Genomic DNA, 15,356 nt, shown 5'->3' on the forward strand with positions numbered 1-15,356 from the left:
GGGTAGGGAGGGAAGGAGCCAGTCAAGATGATACAGAGGTTGAGGAGAAACGGTTGAGGGAGAGGGGGAGAGAGAACAGCTCATAGAAGCCAAAAGAGCAACTGGTATGGTGAGAGGAAAGCATTCATCTAGGGAAGCAGGGCTTTAAGGGAAGGCTGAGTTTTGGAGTACCTAGAATGAGAAGCTAAGGAGTTTGGAGCTGGGCTTGAAAAGGCAGGGTGACAAGTGTTATGGAGGATAGCAGACTTGGTCAGTCCGTTACATTTCCTATGTCTGCCATTTACTGACTATGGCCGTGGACAAATTACTTAAGGTGAGTCTCTGCATCCTCTTAGTAAAATGTAGAAGGCTGTACCCACCCTAATAGGGACGGCGTGGGGAAGGCATCTCAAGGAATGGCAGTTTTTCTTCTGGTCATTGGCACCTAGCAATGCATTGTCTTGTACGATCTTTCCACGTGTTCAACTCTAGCATCTCTATCTAGCTTGTAAATTGTTTTGGGGATGGGGATTAGGGTTTGAAACTAAATAAAGTCAATAGTCACATGCTGGTATTTACTATGCACAAAACAAGAAGAACAGGTTGAATAAAAGAAGATAGAGAGTTTTAAAAAAAGAAGTGGCCCTTAAGAGAGTTTGCAATTTAGTGAAGGATCCACACAGACGTCTAATCATAACACAAGGCAAGCAGTGGTAGGTATAGCAATGAAAGTCTCAAATTGCAATTCATTCCCAAATGAGAGTGTGAGGGACAGAGACCTACTCTGGCCAATGGGACCAGGCAGGTGGTGGTGCACGAGGCTTTGGGGCTGGACAGAGGAGGTGGAGAGAGAGAAGCACTGCAAAGTTGAGAATTGGCAGGTGAGTCTGGGGAAAGTTAAGAACCTTCATGGGTTCAAAACACGGTGTGTGGGAAATGAGGAGAGAAAGTTGTATTGGGCTGTGACAAACACAACCTAAGGCGACCCCCAAGGAGTCACACCCTGGTACAATCCCATAACCCCCCCTTCCCTTGAATGTGGTAGAACCTGCGACTTACCTCTAACCAACAGAATATAGCAAAGCTGACATGACATCACTATTGCAATTACGTGACATTATACAGCCATGGCAAAGGGATTTTGCAGATATATTTAAGGCTTCTAATCATTTGACTTTGAGTTAATCAAAAGGGACATTTTCTTGGATGAGCCTGATTACCAACTATTGAAAAGAGGTCCAGGCCTTCCCTGACGTAGAAGACTTAAAGCAGAAAAGACTTGCTCTTCTGCTGGCCTTGAAGAAGCAAGCCACAGGAGTTCTAAAGCCACAAGGATAAAAGTTTTGCCAACAAGCACATCAGCTTGGAAGACAAGCCCAAACTTGAGATGAGAATGCAGCCTGTCTGACACCTCAATCATAGCCTTATGAGACCCTGAGCGGAGGACCTAGATAAGCCATGCCTGGACTCCTGACCTCTGGAAACTGCAAGGTAATAAGCAAGTGCTCTTCGAAGCCTCTAAGTTCATGGTAATTGGTTATGCAGCAACAGGAAACAAACCCATGGACTGGCATTGCAGAGGGCCACGAATAGGAGGCTAGAAAGTATGGGCTTTATTATACGGGCTATAGGAAAGCACTGATTATTTTTTTCCCTTGCTTTGGGAATCTAAGAAATGGCAGAAGGAAGAAAAGCCTGGTGGGGGGTTGACCAGAACTCCTCTAAAGAATGTAGCCAGGGCATTGTTCCAAGGAACAGGCCAGTAAATTTTAGGTGAGTGACTAAGTTCTAGGTTAAACCAAGCCGGCTACTCTTCTACCCAATTAAAAAAAAAAAAAAAAGGAAAAAAAGGAGGAAGAAGCAAAGACCAAGAAATTGGCAGCCATTGAAAAAAACCTTAAGGAACTTCAATGTCCTTGTTGCTAATTATAAATATTTACTCCTCCCAGAATTCCTGACCTCACAGAAGAGCCTACGTCAATAGCCTTGCTCCCTTACTGGAAGATTAGCGTGCGCGTGCACGTGAATGTGTGTGTGTGTGTGTGTGCACGCGTGGTGTGGGTGTGTATGCGCCTGTGTGTTTCTTGGAAGGGAACTGGACAATAATAAAGGACTGGATGATCTTCAAAAAGTCACTTCCTGTCAGACATTGTCTAGTTCCCATTCTCCACCCCCCGACCCTAGATCATAAACCCCTTGATTCCCTAGCAACTCCTCCTTCCCTGATTCTATCTGCTGGAGACAACTAAGCTAAACAAACTCAGGAAGTGGCAAGAGATTGGGAAGGGGAGGAAGCTTGTGGCACACAAGGAAAAAGTAAACAGAATGCCCTGGTGTTCAAGGAAGAGGGTGGGGGAGAGAGAGAAACCAAGGTCGAGCCAAGGTCGCCTGGCGCCAAGCCTTTAAAATGTCCTGCTTGAGCTTTAAATCAAAACTGGCATGAACAGTGGGTCAAATCTCCTGGGGCCATTCAAATATTAACATCCACAGTGATAAACAGCCCCCAAAAAAGTCCTCTGTAAACAAATTGGAACAAACAACTATAGCGGGTTGCTAAGAGACCACTTGGGCAGGAGCCAAAGTCAGTTCATGTGTCTAATGAAGTTTTTATTTATTTTTTTATTTTTATTTTTTGCTTTCAGGAAAAAGAGGAGGAGAGAGGAGGCTACCTGTAGATGACTCCATGTTGGTGGAGAAACATGAGGGCTGACGTGACCTCTGCAGCATAGAACCGTGAACGAGGCTCGTCGAATTTTCGGGAGCGCTGAATCTGAAACATGAGGTCTCCACCGTTTACATACTCCATGACGAAAAAGAGGCGGTCCTGAAAGGAGAGAAGAAAATGCCATTTGGGTCATTTCATTGCAGCTGCCCACACAGGCCAGCATCGTGTGAGCCCAACACAAGATAACCAGGACTCGAGGGGGAAGACCCTCAGAGGTGGATGAACCCTGGTAGCACGATCCAGAAAAAAGACGAAGGAATAAAGCACATAAATTAGGGTAGGAAACGTTCTTTTAAAATCTCTTTCTCTGTGTTACTTTCATGGACATCAGCTTGATCTAGTGGAAGTGGCCTAAAATGGATACAAAGGGGACTCAGGCCTTTGATTTCTGTTACCAACTTCACTTGTGGCCTTGGACACACCTCTGCCCTTTTGGAAGCTCCAGATACCTTTACACGTGTGGCAGGTTGAATAAAAGTCCTTCAAGAGATACCCAGGTCCCAATCCTTGGAATGTGTGAATGTTACCATATATGGCAAAAACTGATTTTGCAGATGTGATTAAGGATCTTGAGATGGGAGATGACCCTGGACTATTAGGGTGGGCCTTAAATGCACCCACAATGGTCCTCAAAAGAGGGAGGTAGAGGGAGACTCGAAAAGGGAGGAGGTGGCCAAGTGACTACAGAGGCAGGGTTTGACGTGATGCAGCCAGAAGCCAAAAACGCGGGCGGCCACCAGAAGTGGTAAGGAACAGAACCTCTGGAGAGAGAACAGCTCAGCCGACGCCTTAACTTTGGCCCAGCAATGCCAGACTTCCAGCCTCCAGAACTGTGAGAGAATAAATTTCTATTGTTTTAAGCCAACAAGTTTGTGTTCATTTGTTACCCCAGTCCTAGGAAACCAATACATTGTGACATGGAACAATGAGACTGTGAGACCGCCATTCCTGATGAGGGCCACATTATATCCTGGAGGACATTCCCGCTAGGATTCCTATGGATACTTTTGTCAAGGCAGCCTTCAGAACTGCCAGACCACAGTCACACTTAGCCGGGGGTGACCCCTTCTTATCTGTAATCCATGATAACGTGGAGAGGATGCACTGGAATTCACTTTGAACAGTTTCTCGACTCGTCTAAGATCCTACCGTGGGGAATGTTGTGTCAGGCAGCACGCAAAGAATGATAAGCCATCACCTCCCTGGGGGCTTATGGTCCAGGGGTGGAGATGGGAAACACGAGGCATGACAATGCATTAAAGACACCGGGTGCTGATGGATTCAGAAGAAAGGGAGCTCTCTGACCTGGGGGCCATGAAAGATTCAAGATGGAGCTGGCCTTGAGAGAAAGAGAAAGTCAGGGGAGGCATAAACCAATGCCAGCATGTGGGAACAGAGCGAGCATGTTCAGGGGCCAGAAAACTGAGCAGCTCAGCGGGGGATGAAGGCTGACGCAGTCAACGGGGAGGCGTGAGAGACCGGAGGGGTGGAGTACATTCTTAACATACGTAGTCTACATGCGGCTTCCAGGAGGATGAGTGTTATTTTCCATGAGGACTGAGTACAAGTTACCAATGATACTTCTTTATGCATGAAGCATATCTACTTATTATTGACATCTCTTTGAAAATAAGTCCACAGCTAAGAATTGTTACTAAATCAATCTACCTTCTCCCCAACCACAATCTCCAGAATTATGCAAGCTTTACTGGTATTCACAAAGGGCCTAAGGTCTAGCTTCTCTTCCATTTGTCTTAACCATCTCCTTCAAGGCCTGCCCCATTTTCTCCCCAGCACAATTCTGTACTCAGAAGTACTGGGCTACCTCGCCGACTATTCATTCAATCGTCCATTCTCCATTCGAATCCTCGTTTCAGAGTCAGATGTGCAGGCCAACCCCAGCCCCATGAAATCAGAATCCCTGAGGTGGGACCCAGGCCTAGTAGTTGTTAAAGCTCCTCAGGTCACTCCAACATGTAGCCAGGGGCAAGAACCACTGACTCCTGTCCATCTGGTTTCTCTCAAGGTATTTTGCATCTGTGCCGTATAAGGATTATAAAGTATTCCAGTCTTTTTGTCTTTTCAAAGATTTCCCCCAAAACAAGGTTTCTCAGACTTATGTATCAGAATCACAAGGGAGTCTTATTAGAATATGGATTCTTGGGCCCCTCACTCGGAGTTTGATTCAGAAGATCAGGAGGTGACTCTGAAAGTCTGCCTCCACAAGAAGACCCCAGGTGATGGGTGATGTTGATGCTGCTGGTCCAGGGACCACGCTTTTAGAATCTCTACCCTAAAGCACTCGGGCAAACCTTTCGCATGGAAAGCACAGCTGTATCATTCGTTTAACACTGGCCTAGTCTGGCTGAACCACACAACCAGAAACAGCTGCTGATGTGCTCACTACATAGTCACCAACCCTGGATTTGGGCTGTAGCAGCAATGGAATAGTTCCTTGGCTATGTTTGAAAAAATCCAAATCTCTAAAGGAGAAAAATGCCCCCTTCTGCATCCTCTTCCCTGGTGGATTTTTGTTCTACCAACACCAGACACACAGTTTTTAAGAATAGGTGCTGTGGAGTTAGAAAGAAGAGCTCCTACACTGACTTCACCACTTACTGACTGCAAATGACTTTGTCTCTCTGGGCTCAGTTTTCTGATCTGTAAAAATGAGGATGACACAGTCATAGGACGTGCCTTACAGACCTCTTACGAGGATTAAATTATAGGTTAAAATGCTGGGCTCAAAACTGGCATTCCATAAAGACCGTTTATGACTATTGTTAGCAACAGTATTTATTAATAGCGATTATTATTTTTATCACTATCAAGTCTTCATTTTTTCTGACCTCTCAGCAGCTTTCTTCCCCAACCACCTCCTCTTCTACCAAACACCCGTTTCCTTTGGCTTTCAAGCTGGTTCTCTCCCTACGTTTCTGGCAGGGTTTCTTCTGCTCTCCTGGGGGCTTCTGTTCTTCCCCACCAGTAAGTGCTGGAATCCCACAAGGCTGAGTTCTAGGCCCTCCCCTTCCTTGCCCAGCACCCACTGGGGGACTCATCTACACCCAGTTTCTAAGGCCTCTCTATGCAGATGACTCACGAGCTTGGCCCTCCACCCTAGACTCCTGCTGCATGCTCCAGACACACTAGTCCAATGGTTGTCCAGGTGTCTCAAAGACATTCAAACCCAACACGTCCAAAACCGACCCCATCATCTTCCTCAACAAACTGGTCCTTGGCCAGGATTGCCTGTCTCAGGCAGGGCCTCCCTGTTCAGCCAATTTGACAAGTCAGAAATCCGGAAGTCATTCTTACTACCTCCCTCTCCCTCATCCCTCACGTCCCTGAGCCCTCTCCTTTTACTTATTGTGCCTTTGCACCTGTAAACTTTCTGTTTCTCTCCAGCTCCGCCACCGTCAGGCACACCATTCTGGCCCAAGCAACAAGCATCTCTTGTCTAGATTCTTGCAAGTGCCTTGTCACCAACGCTTCCCACAAATGCTGAACATGCTATCGGCGGAGCGACCCTGTTGAAATGGAGATCTAATTGCAACCCACCCCCTTCCTCCTCTCATTTTACTGCTTAATTCTTTTAAAGGTTTCCTCTTACTCTTAGAACACACAGAAAACTCCTTAACATGCCTCAAAGCCTGTGTGATCTTCTGAGTCATCTCCATTCCAGCTGTCCCTTGTTTCCTCTGCTCCAGAGCCTTTGCTCATGCTGTTTCCTCTGCTGGGAATGTTTTTCCCTCTCTCTTGCCCTGACTAATCCTTCTTCATCCTTCAGATTTCAGTGCAGCCATCTTTTCTTCGAGGAAGCCGTCCCTGACTTCTCAAATGAGGTCGAACGCCCGCAGTGTGTGACACTCTGTTGCAGCATTCGGCACAGTGAAGGTGTTATTGATATTTCTGTCATTTATTTATGACTTTCTCCCCCAGTAGTCTGTATGCTTCATGAGGGCAGGAACTGTCGGTAATTCTAGCCTATGGTTTTTTAAGGGAATTAGGTTAACACGCAAAAAAGCTGCTCTAATTCCCTTTAAAAACAAGCACTGGCTGAGCACCCTGGCCTATGCCTATAATCCCAGCTATTTGGGAGGCTGAGGTGAGAGGATTGCTCAAGCCCAGGAGTTCGAGACCAGACTGGGCAACAACACAGTGAGGCCCAGTCTCTAAAAAAATATTTAAAAATAAAAAATAAAATTATCCAGATGTGGTGACATGCACCTATAGTCATGCACCTACAGCCTCCAGCTACTCAGGAGGCTGAGGCAGGAGAATCCCTTTAGCCAGGAGTTGGAGGCTGCAGTGAGCTGATTGTGCCACTGCACCCCAGTCTGGACAACAGAGTGAGAAATCCCATCTCTAAAAAACAGTAAACATAAAAAATTAAAAACAAGCCCTATGTGGATAAAGAACTAAAAAAAGATTAGGGTGCTACAAGCAGTAAAGAGTGGTCTAACACTTGTATCTGCCAATTTTTACTGCTAGCTAAAAGGTGAGTCAGCCAGCTGCAGAGAGCCTGCTGTTTGCAGAATCTGGGGATAGGTCCCCACTCTGAACATTTCAGCCACAGAGGGTCTGACTGTATCAACCACCCAGTATTTGGTGACAGCCTTGGACAGTTCTTTCGCTCCATGGATAGATGTCTTCACTTCCCAGCGAGATGGTCAGCTCTTTGAGAAACACATCTCATTCTTCCCAGCAACCCCAGTTAACACTAGCTCAAAACTCTGCACCTGAGGCAGCACTCAATAAAAATCTGCTCATCCAGCGTTCTCCAGTGAGTGTTACGAGAGGAGGAAGTGTTGCTGAGTAGTTCCCTACCGTATTCCCAGCAACCAGAGCTGAGCCTGGCATGGTGGATTCCTGGTGCCGAATGCCTGAATCCTTGAACACCCACCGTGGACTCAGGCTGCTAGAAACTCAAAAGTAACCCAGAGTAGGTTTTCCCATGTTACTTCTATTATTAACCTCATTTGGAGCTATTCTAATTTTAGCCCATTTTGAACTTTAGTTTTAATCTGCTTTCTACTCAATACAGCTCAACGCTCATGGCCCCCAAAGCCTAAGTAACTTTTTTACACATTAGGGGTGTTTGAAAGCAAGATAAGTTTTTCACTTCCCCTCCCTCTATTCAGTGAGTTTGCATTGTTCCTGACCTCCAAACCTAACACATTCGAGAAGCATGTTTTGATATAGAGTGAGAACCTCAAGTCATTCTGGGAACTGCTTAATTACATAAACTGAAATCAAAAGCAAGTTGGCAGCCCAGCGGCTACTCATTAATCCTCTCTTGGCACAGGTAGAAAACAAAACAAAACAAAACACCAACTTCCTGGTAAAGTAAGCAAATATGTTTTCTGAAGTAATCAAAGATTTTAAAAGCCTTATTCCACCACCTCCTCCCTTAATCTCACCTGAATATCTAAAAAGTTACGGTCTTGTGATAGCAGGTAAAACAATAAAATTAGGAAAGAGATTATGTGTCACGGCCATTTAGGGTAAGAATAGTTAATAATGACCTACGAGTTGGAAGGGCCACACGAGTGTAATTCCCACTGGGTTCCATTTTCCCAGAGTGCTAACCTTTCCTGCCTTTGAAGGGAAACTAGGCCCGCCCTGTTCATCTTTCAAGGTGTGACGGATAGCCTGCGGCTGCCTCTCAGCAGCACCCATGTCCTGCCAGTTAGGGTTATTTGGACACACATTCTCCCCATCATTTGTTAGCTGTTTTTTTTGTTTGTTTGTTTTTGGTTTTTTTTGTTAGCTGTTTTTAATGTGAAAAGATTCTGTACCTTTCAAATCAATTTCACATGAGTACCCAACAAAAGACCAGACTTGTAAGAGTCCCCCTTTGATGTGCCAGTGACCACACGGACGATCTCCCCAGCGTACCATCTAAGGGCATCATGGGTCCTCAGTCCACACTCTGGAACATCTCTTCTTCCCCTGCAAGTCTACATCACCTATCAGTTCAACAGGTCCTTCCTGGGCCCCCAGCCCTCAGTTAGGTGGCTGGGGGATATAGAAGATGACATAAGCCATGGCTTTGGTTTCCAAGAGCTAGAAATTAAACCCAGGAAACTGTAGAAAGCAACACAAAATGCTGTATCATTATGTGCTAAACTCTCCTGTATCGAATCAGATTATGAAACCTACGTATCTGGATCATATCTTCTTAGCCCTTCCTAGAAAATAATCATCTATCACCCAGGCCTTAACACTTGCAAAAGATCATTGTAAAAAACAGTCATGTGAAAACTCCTTCTATATTTTCCGTAATACGACTGGTATGGACGGAACTGGCCATTGCTATAGGAATTTGGTTGAGATAAACCTGAACTGGGGCAAAGACTACACTGGAGTAACCTTTTGAACAATGTGAGATGAGGTGGGAGGAGGAGAAGGCAAGGTAGAAGCACTTGCCCTAAGGGCAGAGGTAAGCAGAAATGAAAACTGCTCCTGGGAATGAGGGAAGTAGGAGCCAGCCCAGTAAAACACAAAACAAAACAAAAACAGAACCTTGCTGTTTCGGAAACAGTGCACAGACCCTGGATGTAGGTAGCAAGGAGACAGATGGGGTGGTGCTGGTGGTGGGGTGGCTCTGAAAACACAGGGAAGTAAAGAACCCTAGAAATCTTTTGAGCTGTAAAATACCATAATTAAAGTTGATTTTAAGGAAAACTATTCTGGAAGCAAAGATTAAGACAGATCAGAAGAAGGTAGCCTGAAGTTATTCTCTCTCTTCCCCATTTCCACTGCCCTAAATGTTTTATCATCTTTGAAAAAGAAAAACAAGCAACCCTCATTCCTCACTGCTACTCTTCCTTGGTAGCACCAAAGGAAAGATTCAGCCACTTGAGGAAACTTAATGAAATCAATTTCATTTCTCCATTTCTGAATGTGAAGCCGCAAAGAAAGTACAGCTATCATTACAACAAGTGAAAAAGCAGTAAATAACGAGTGGGACTTTCCAGCTCTCAAGCCGAGGAGCCATGTGTAGACTAGAGGCAGAGCCCTGTTTAATTTGCGTCTCAGAACTGTCAAGTGTGTATTGTTGGAAGGGTGGTATAGATAATAAAATGAAAAGATCTTTTTTTTCTTACTGGGGACTTCCTGCCAATTCTCAGAGAATGGAAGAGTATTATCTGGGTAATAATTATTTTTAGTGATATCAATTTTCCTATGCAATAACAAAAAATAATCCTCTTAATGACTAAAAAGTCATTTTCACACTTCTTCTAATAGGTCTTTTCTCTGTTCCACTTCCCATGGTTCAAGGCCTTGCATGAGTGTAATGACCTTGTTGTGGTCTTTCCCCAAATTCAGAGTTATCACAACCAAATTTTTATCCATAGCAATGACCATTCCATCAATACCAATAGTAGTATGGGAAATACAAAATGGGCTTTCACATGGCTTTCTTTTTTTTCCGCCTTCTTAATGCAATGTTGTTATTTTTATTCATTTCTCTTTTTAAAACTAGTTTTTGAGGCCAGGCATGGTGGCTCATGTCTGTAATCATAGCACTTTGGGAGGCTGAGGTGGGAGGATTGCTCGAGGCCAAGAGTTCTAGACCAGCCTGAGCAAGAGCGAGACTCTGTATCTACAAAAAATAGAAAAATTAGCTGGGCATGGTGGTGCACACCTGTAGTCCCTGCTACTTAGGAAGCTGATCAGTTGAGCCCCAGAGTTTGAGGTTTGCAGTGAGCCATGATGATGCCACTGCACTCTAGCTTGGGCAACAGAGTGAGACTCTGTCTCAAAAACAAAACAAAACACCCCAAAAAACACACAAAAACAAAAAAAAAATCAAAAAAGACTACTTTTTAAGACCTGATTGACATACAAAAAACTGTACGTATTTCATGTGTTCAACTTGATGAGCTTGGAGTTATGTACTCACCCATGAAACCGTCACCAAACTCATACCATAACATATCCATCACCTCCAAGAGTTTCTTCCCATTCTCTTTATTCTTTGTGTGTATGTGTGTGAGAGAGGGAGATAAGAACACCTCACGTAAGATCTACCCTCTGAGCAAATTTTTAAGTACACAACACAGTACTGCGGAACACAGACACTGCACAGCGGATCCCTAGTACTTACCACCTTGCATAACTGAAACTTGGTACCCTCTGACTAATATCTCCTGATTCCTCCTCCCCCAGCCTCTGGAAACCACCATTCTATTCTGCTCTCTGTTTCTATGAGTTCAACTACTTTAGATTCTCATATAAGTTGTATTGCATAGTATTTATCTTTCTGTGTCTGGCTTATTTCACTTAGCATAATATCCTCCTGTTTCATACATGTCGTTGCAAATGGTAGGATTTCCTTTTTTTTTTAAAGTTTATTCTATTGTCTGTAGATATGACTGTTTCTTATAATCTTCTATAGGCCAGAGAGGGTAGAGTCTGGCCTACTTTTGGTAAAAGAGGAGATGCCTTTTTCTGTTGGGGGGGGAAACTTTAATCTGATTAGAATTAGCCAAGCAGTAAAAATTCCACACTGCTGTCCGCTGGTTGAGAAGGTATAAACTTCATTCACGCACATCTGATATTTGTTTCCAACTGCTTAAAAATATGCTTATTTGACTTAAATGGGATATCCCAAGTTTAAAGTGACCTAAAGCTGCACCAAACTGACTCACCCAATAAAACTCAAACATTTCCTGTCTCTAATTAGAGCTTCACTTAGCCCAGGGAACAATGTCCGATGACTGTCACCCTGACCCACACACTTCCATCTGTGTGTGAGAGCCAGGGGAAAGGAGAAAAGTTTTGGTCCAGTAGATCAGAGAACACTTCCTCTTACCGGGGTCATTAGCACCTATGAAAAAGAAGTCCCTATCACATGATACGACAGTACAAATAGAACAGCCCCCAACTAGGCTGTGTTCGGTAACGCCAGCCACCAGAGCGATCTCCTGGCATGCATGACAGCAGCATCTGAAGTTAAGCAGGAATGGTGTGTCATTAGTGTCCTCTTTGAAAATGACAGAATCGAGAGTTTAGATGGGGAACCCGGCCAATAAAAAGCACAGTGGTGCTGTTTTTTGGAGCCTCTTTCTTTCCTCCCATTGCATGAGCAGCTCAATGCCCAGCCTGAGTCATCGCTTTCCAGCATCCCGGCTTCCTCCTGGTCTCACCCCACTGGCTGCTTTCTCCATAATTGTCGTTCGTGGGGCATGGCATCTGGCTGCCATCCTCTGCCCCTAGCTGTTCACCTGGACTTCAGAAAAGCAGTAGGATGTCAGGAACCTTTCCCTCCGTCTTCCACCCAACCTAGTTGCCTGATCATCTTGCGGAGGTTTCATGCTCTGTTGGGGGCCTGTGGCCCACCCTATTATGGGCAAGATGATGACATAGGCCAAATCTGTCTTTGATGCTACCAAGAGATAATTTAAACAGAAAGAAAAAAAAAATGACTTCCTTATTAGGGCCCATTGGCACCAGGAGTCAGCTGTTTGAAGCCAAAGTTAAGGACCTATGGAATGTTCCTTGTAAGGCTTTTTAAGGTTGAAATAAAAATATTCATATTCTAATCCCATTTCCCCAGTCCAACCAAGGCCCACATGATGGTTTGCCATCTACCAATGCTCTTCCTGTGAGCTCAGGCGGTTCCCCACAATCCAGTGCATGGACTGCAAACTCTGCTTGTTCCCCACACGTGTGTCTTCCTGTGTCCCCAGCAGGACATACCAGGCCAGCAGCCAGTGCTCACAGCACTCCTTTCTTGTATATGCCCAACTTTCAGCTGAGCAAAGAACTAAGGAGTCTCTCCCTCGCCTCCCACTGATGTTGGAGCTGGGCCCCACACTGAAGCAGCCCACGTGGCCACTATTCTGATTCCAGAAACGCAAAAGTCACCTTATCATTTCCTGTGCCAACAGAAAAAGCACCTACAGAGGTCATGCTGGAGTTCTGATTTCATATACTGAATACCGTTGTAAATAAAGCCTGCAGTCCTCGGTTAGGTCAATCCTGGAACCATTTTATTGCTGCTGTTGCTACTATAGTTGTTGTTGCTGCTGTTTTTTTTACCTTTGTTTTTGTTTCTTTGCTTGCTTAAACTCTATTTAGGAAGAAATCCTGCTTATGAACCAGGGGATTAGAATGTGCCCACATAGATATTAAAATGATTGGTCGATTCAGTGAAAAATAATCAAGGAAACTATTTTCAATCTTTTGTATATAAAATAACCAACCAGTTAACCGAATCCTTCACTTTACAACCAGCTGCCAACAACATCATCATAGTTCTTTTCTTTCCTAAGAACATGCAACGTTCTTGTGACAGTTTTAAAGATAAACAACATGCCAGGAAGCTGACCTCAAATAAAGAAGGTACATCAATATTTCCCTTCAATTGTGGGAAGGAAACATAACCTGCTTAGATGGAAATATTTATATTGCTCACATCACATAAAGAGGGGAAAAAAAGCTTCCCCCTCCTCTTCCTTCTCCCCTTCCACCCCACCCCAGTTGGGTGTGGTAGTCAGAACTGAACCTACCTCCAAGAGATGACACGTGAGAGCAACTGTTTAGCCTGCAGACCAGATAATACGTGCACACTGTGGCCCGTTCAGCAATTATCCAGGTATCCAACGAAACGGTATTTCTCCACCTGGAATGCTGGAAGGACGCTGTCTCTCTCCCATTCCAAAGTGCACTCATTCGCTAGGACATGACTCATGCCTGGTAAATTCAACCACACTGACCTTTTCCCTTCCTGATCTGCCACAGAGCTTTCTGTCTGCACCAGTTCGGGCCCTTGATTATTCTCAGAACAGTCTTTGGTAGAAGCAGGATGGAGCCTGGAATGCAGGAAGCAACTGCTCCTGTTGGGTTCTGCTGGTCAGATCACACAGTGAGCGTGGTGTCCGATGCTGGGCACCGCATCTGATGCTGACAAACTAGAGCTGGCCCAGAGGAAAGCAGACAGATGGGAGGGTGAGGAAAAGCCAGGAGCTACGAGGAGCAGCTGAGGGAAGTGCAATGGCCCAGTCTCAGCAGAGACTGACAGTCTGAACTGAACGGATGAACAAATGAAAGAACTATCAAACAAAGGAACACACTGAAAGGAAACTCTCAAAATATTTGAAGGATTTCCATGTTGGAAGGAGGTTTGGTCTGTGTTACTGCAGAGGGCCAAACTAAGACAAACGGGTAGAAGATACAGCAAGGCTCCCCGCTGCTGCCTTATTCTGCGGGGAGCTCCTTCCACACTGGGGGATGCCGGCCTCGGCTGGATGACTGCTCTTGCAAGGCTGTTGACAGAAATGCTAGTTCCTGAGAGGCTGGAGCCGATGAGCTGGCTGCCCACTAGAACCTCTTGGTAGCATTTTAAAGCATACAGATTTTCAGGCCTCTCAATCAGAGCTTCTAACTCTGGGGTGGGCCCTCGACATGTGCATTTATTTTTAAATTTCCCAGGTAGTTTCCTAATGATCAGTGAGGTCTGGAAGCCAGTGGACGGGGAAACTGCTGGGGTGCCTTCTAACATCAAGATTTGGTGATTCTATTGCATTTGTTTGTTTGTTTGTTTGTTTTGGCCTGCACGAGATTTAATTCTATTGCATTTTGTTCTGCATCTTCCACTAATAGTTTTGTGTATTGATAAATTCAACTAGAGCATAAATTCTTGACCAGTGGTTTCCAGTCTTCTATCCCAGCACACCAATGGACAAGGTGCACTCCCACCAAAGGCTTTCTACAACGAGAGGTATCTCACGGAGCTACTAGGGCCAAGTCTCCTGCATCTGGTCATGCCCCTATAGTGCTGAACACCATGCTGGGCTCCTCCAAACCATTCCGGGAACGCCAACATAAAGCACTCACTGTGTGGCTGATACTATGCTATATTGTGTGTGGGGCCATATGAAATGAAATCAAGGACCTGACATTCCCACCCATGCCTAGATAGCTGTGGTTTCACTCCATGGTTGTATTTCTTGTCCCACTTGGCTGACTTTTAGTCTTATAGACGTGTTGTTGGATTCACATGCACGGCTGCCCGGAACCAAAGAAACCATTTCACGACTGCAAGAAAGCGTGGTTGACATCTCCACTCTGCTAAATCCCCTTTCATGTTCTGACTCCTTTAATAAAGCCGAAATTAAAATGCGCTAATCCAGGGGAAACTGGCAACTTGGAAGTAATATACTAACACACACACAGAACTCAATCCTGTGGATTCTGAACACTTGATCACATTGTTTTAAATCTTAAGTGGCACCGCTGGTGGCTGCAGGCATGCTGAAGAGGATTTCCATACCGCTTCACTAATACTTTCATTTGATGACAGACAGAGCGTGAAAAGGGGTTTTTTTGATTATTAAATTCTTTGATCTCCATATTTCCGTTCAGGTTTACTCTGAATGCTGAGCAGTGTGGAGATATAAACTTGTAAATATTTGGTATAATAGCACAGGGTCCTCTCCAAAGAATTGCTGGACCATTGTTGTGCTCTTGTGAGAAGGTGAATTCCCATGTGTGTTTATTTAAAATATATGAGCACTGGCTCCAGTCAACGCCATGTAGTCTGCATGAGGCAGGCACACATAGGTAGTTGTAGAAGCAGAACAAAAACAGCCTGTGTTTAATCTGTTCACAAATCTTTTGTTCTTAACTACCTGGAAAGGTG

The 15,356-nt window shown here is 44.8% G+C and overlaps 1 protein-coding gene across 1 annotated transcript in view; it reads right to left on the reverse strand.

Moving 5' to 3' along the window:
• Positions 1-15,356, reverse strand: part of PRKCE (protein kinase C, epsilon) — a 485,500-nt gene that overhangs the window by 80,779 nt on the left and 389,365 nt on the right. The window contains exon 11 of the mRNA XM_012653873.1: positions 2,649-2,803. Within this exon, the coding sequence (XP_012509327.1) occupies positions 2,649-2,803 (155 nt within the window). The remainder of the gene's footprint in view (positions 1-2,648; positions 2,804-15,356) is intronic.

This window comes from Propithecus coquereli, unplaced genomic scaffold (assembly GCF_000956105.1).
Source record: "Propithecus coquereli isolate 6110/MARCELLA unplaced genomic scaffold, Pcoq_1.0 Scaffold43, whole genome shotgun sequence".
In the NCBI taxonomy this organism is placed as follows: domain Eukaryota; kingdom Metazoa; phylum Chordata; class Mammalia; order Primates; family Indriidae; genus Propithecus; species Propithecus coquereli.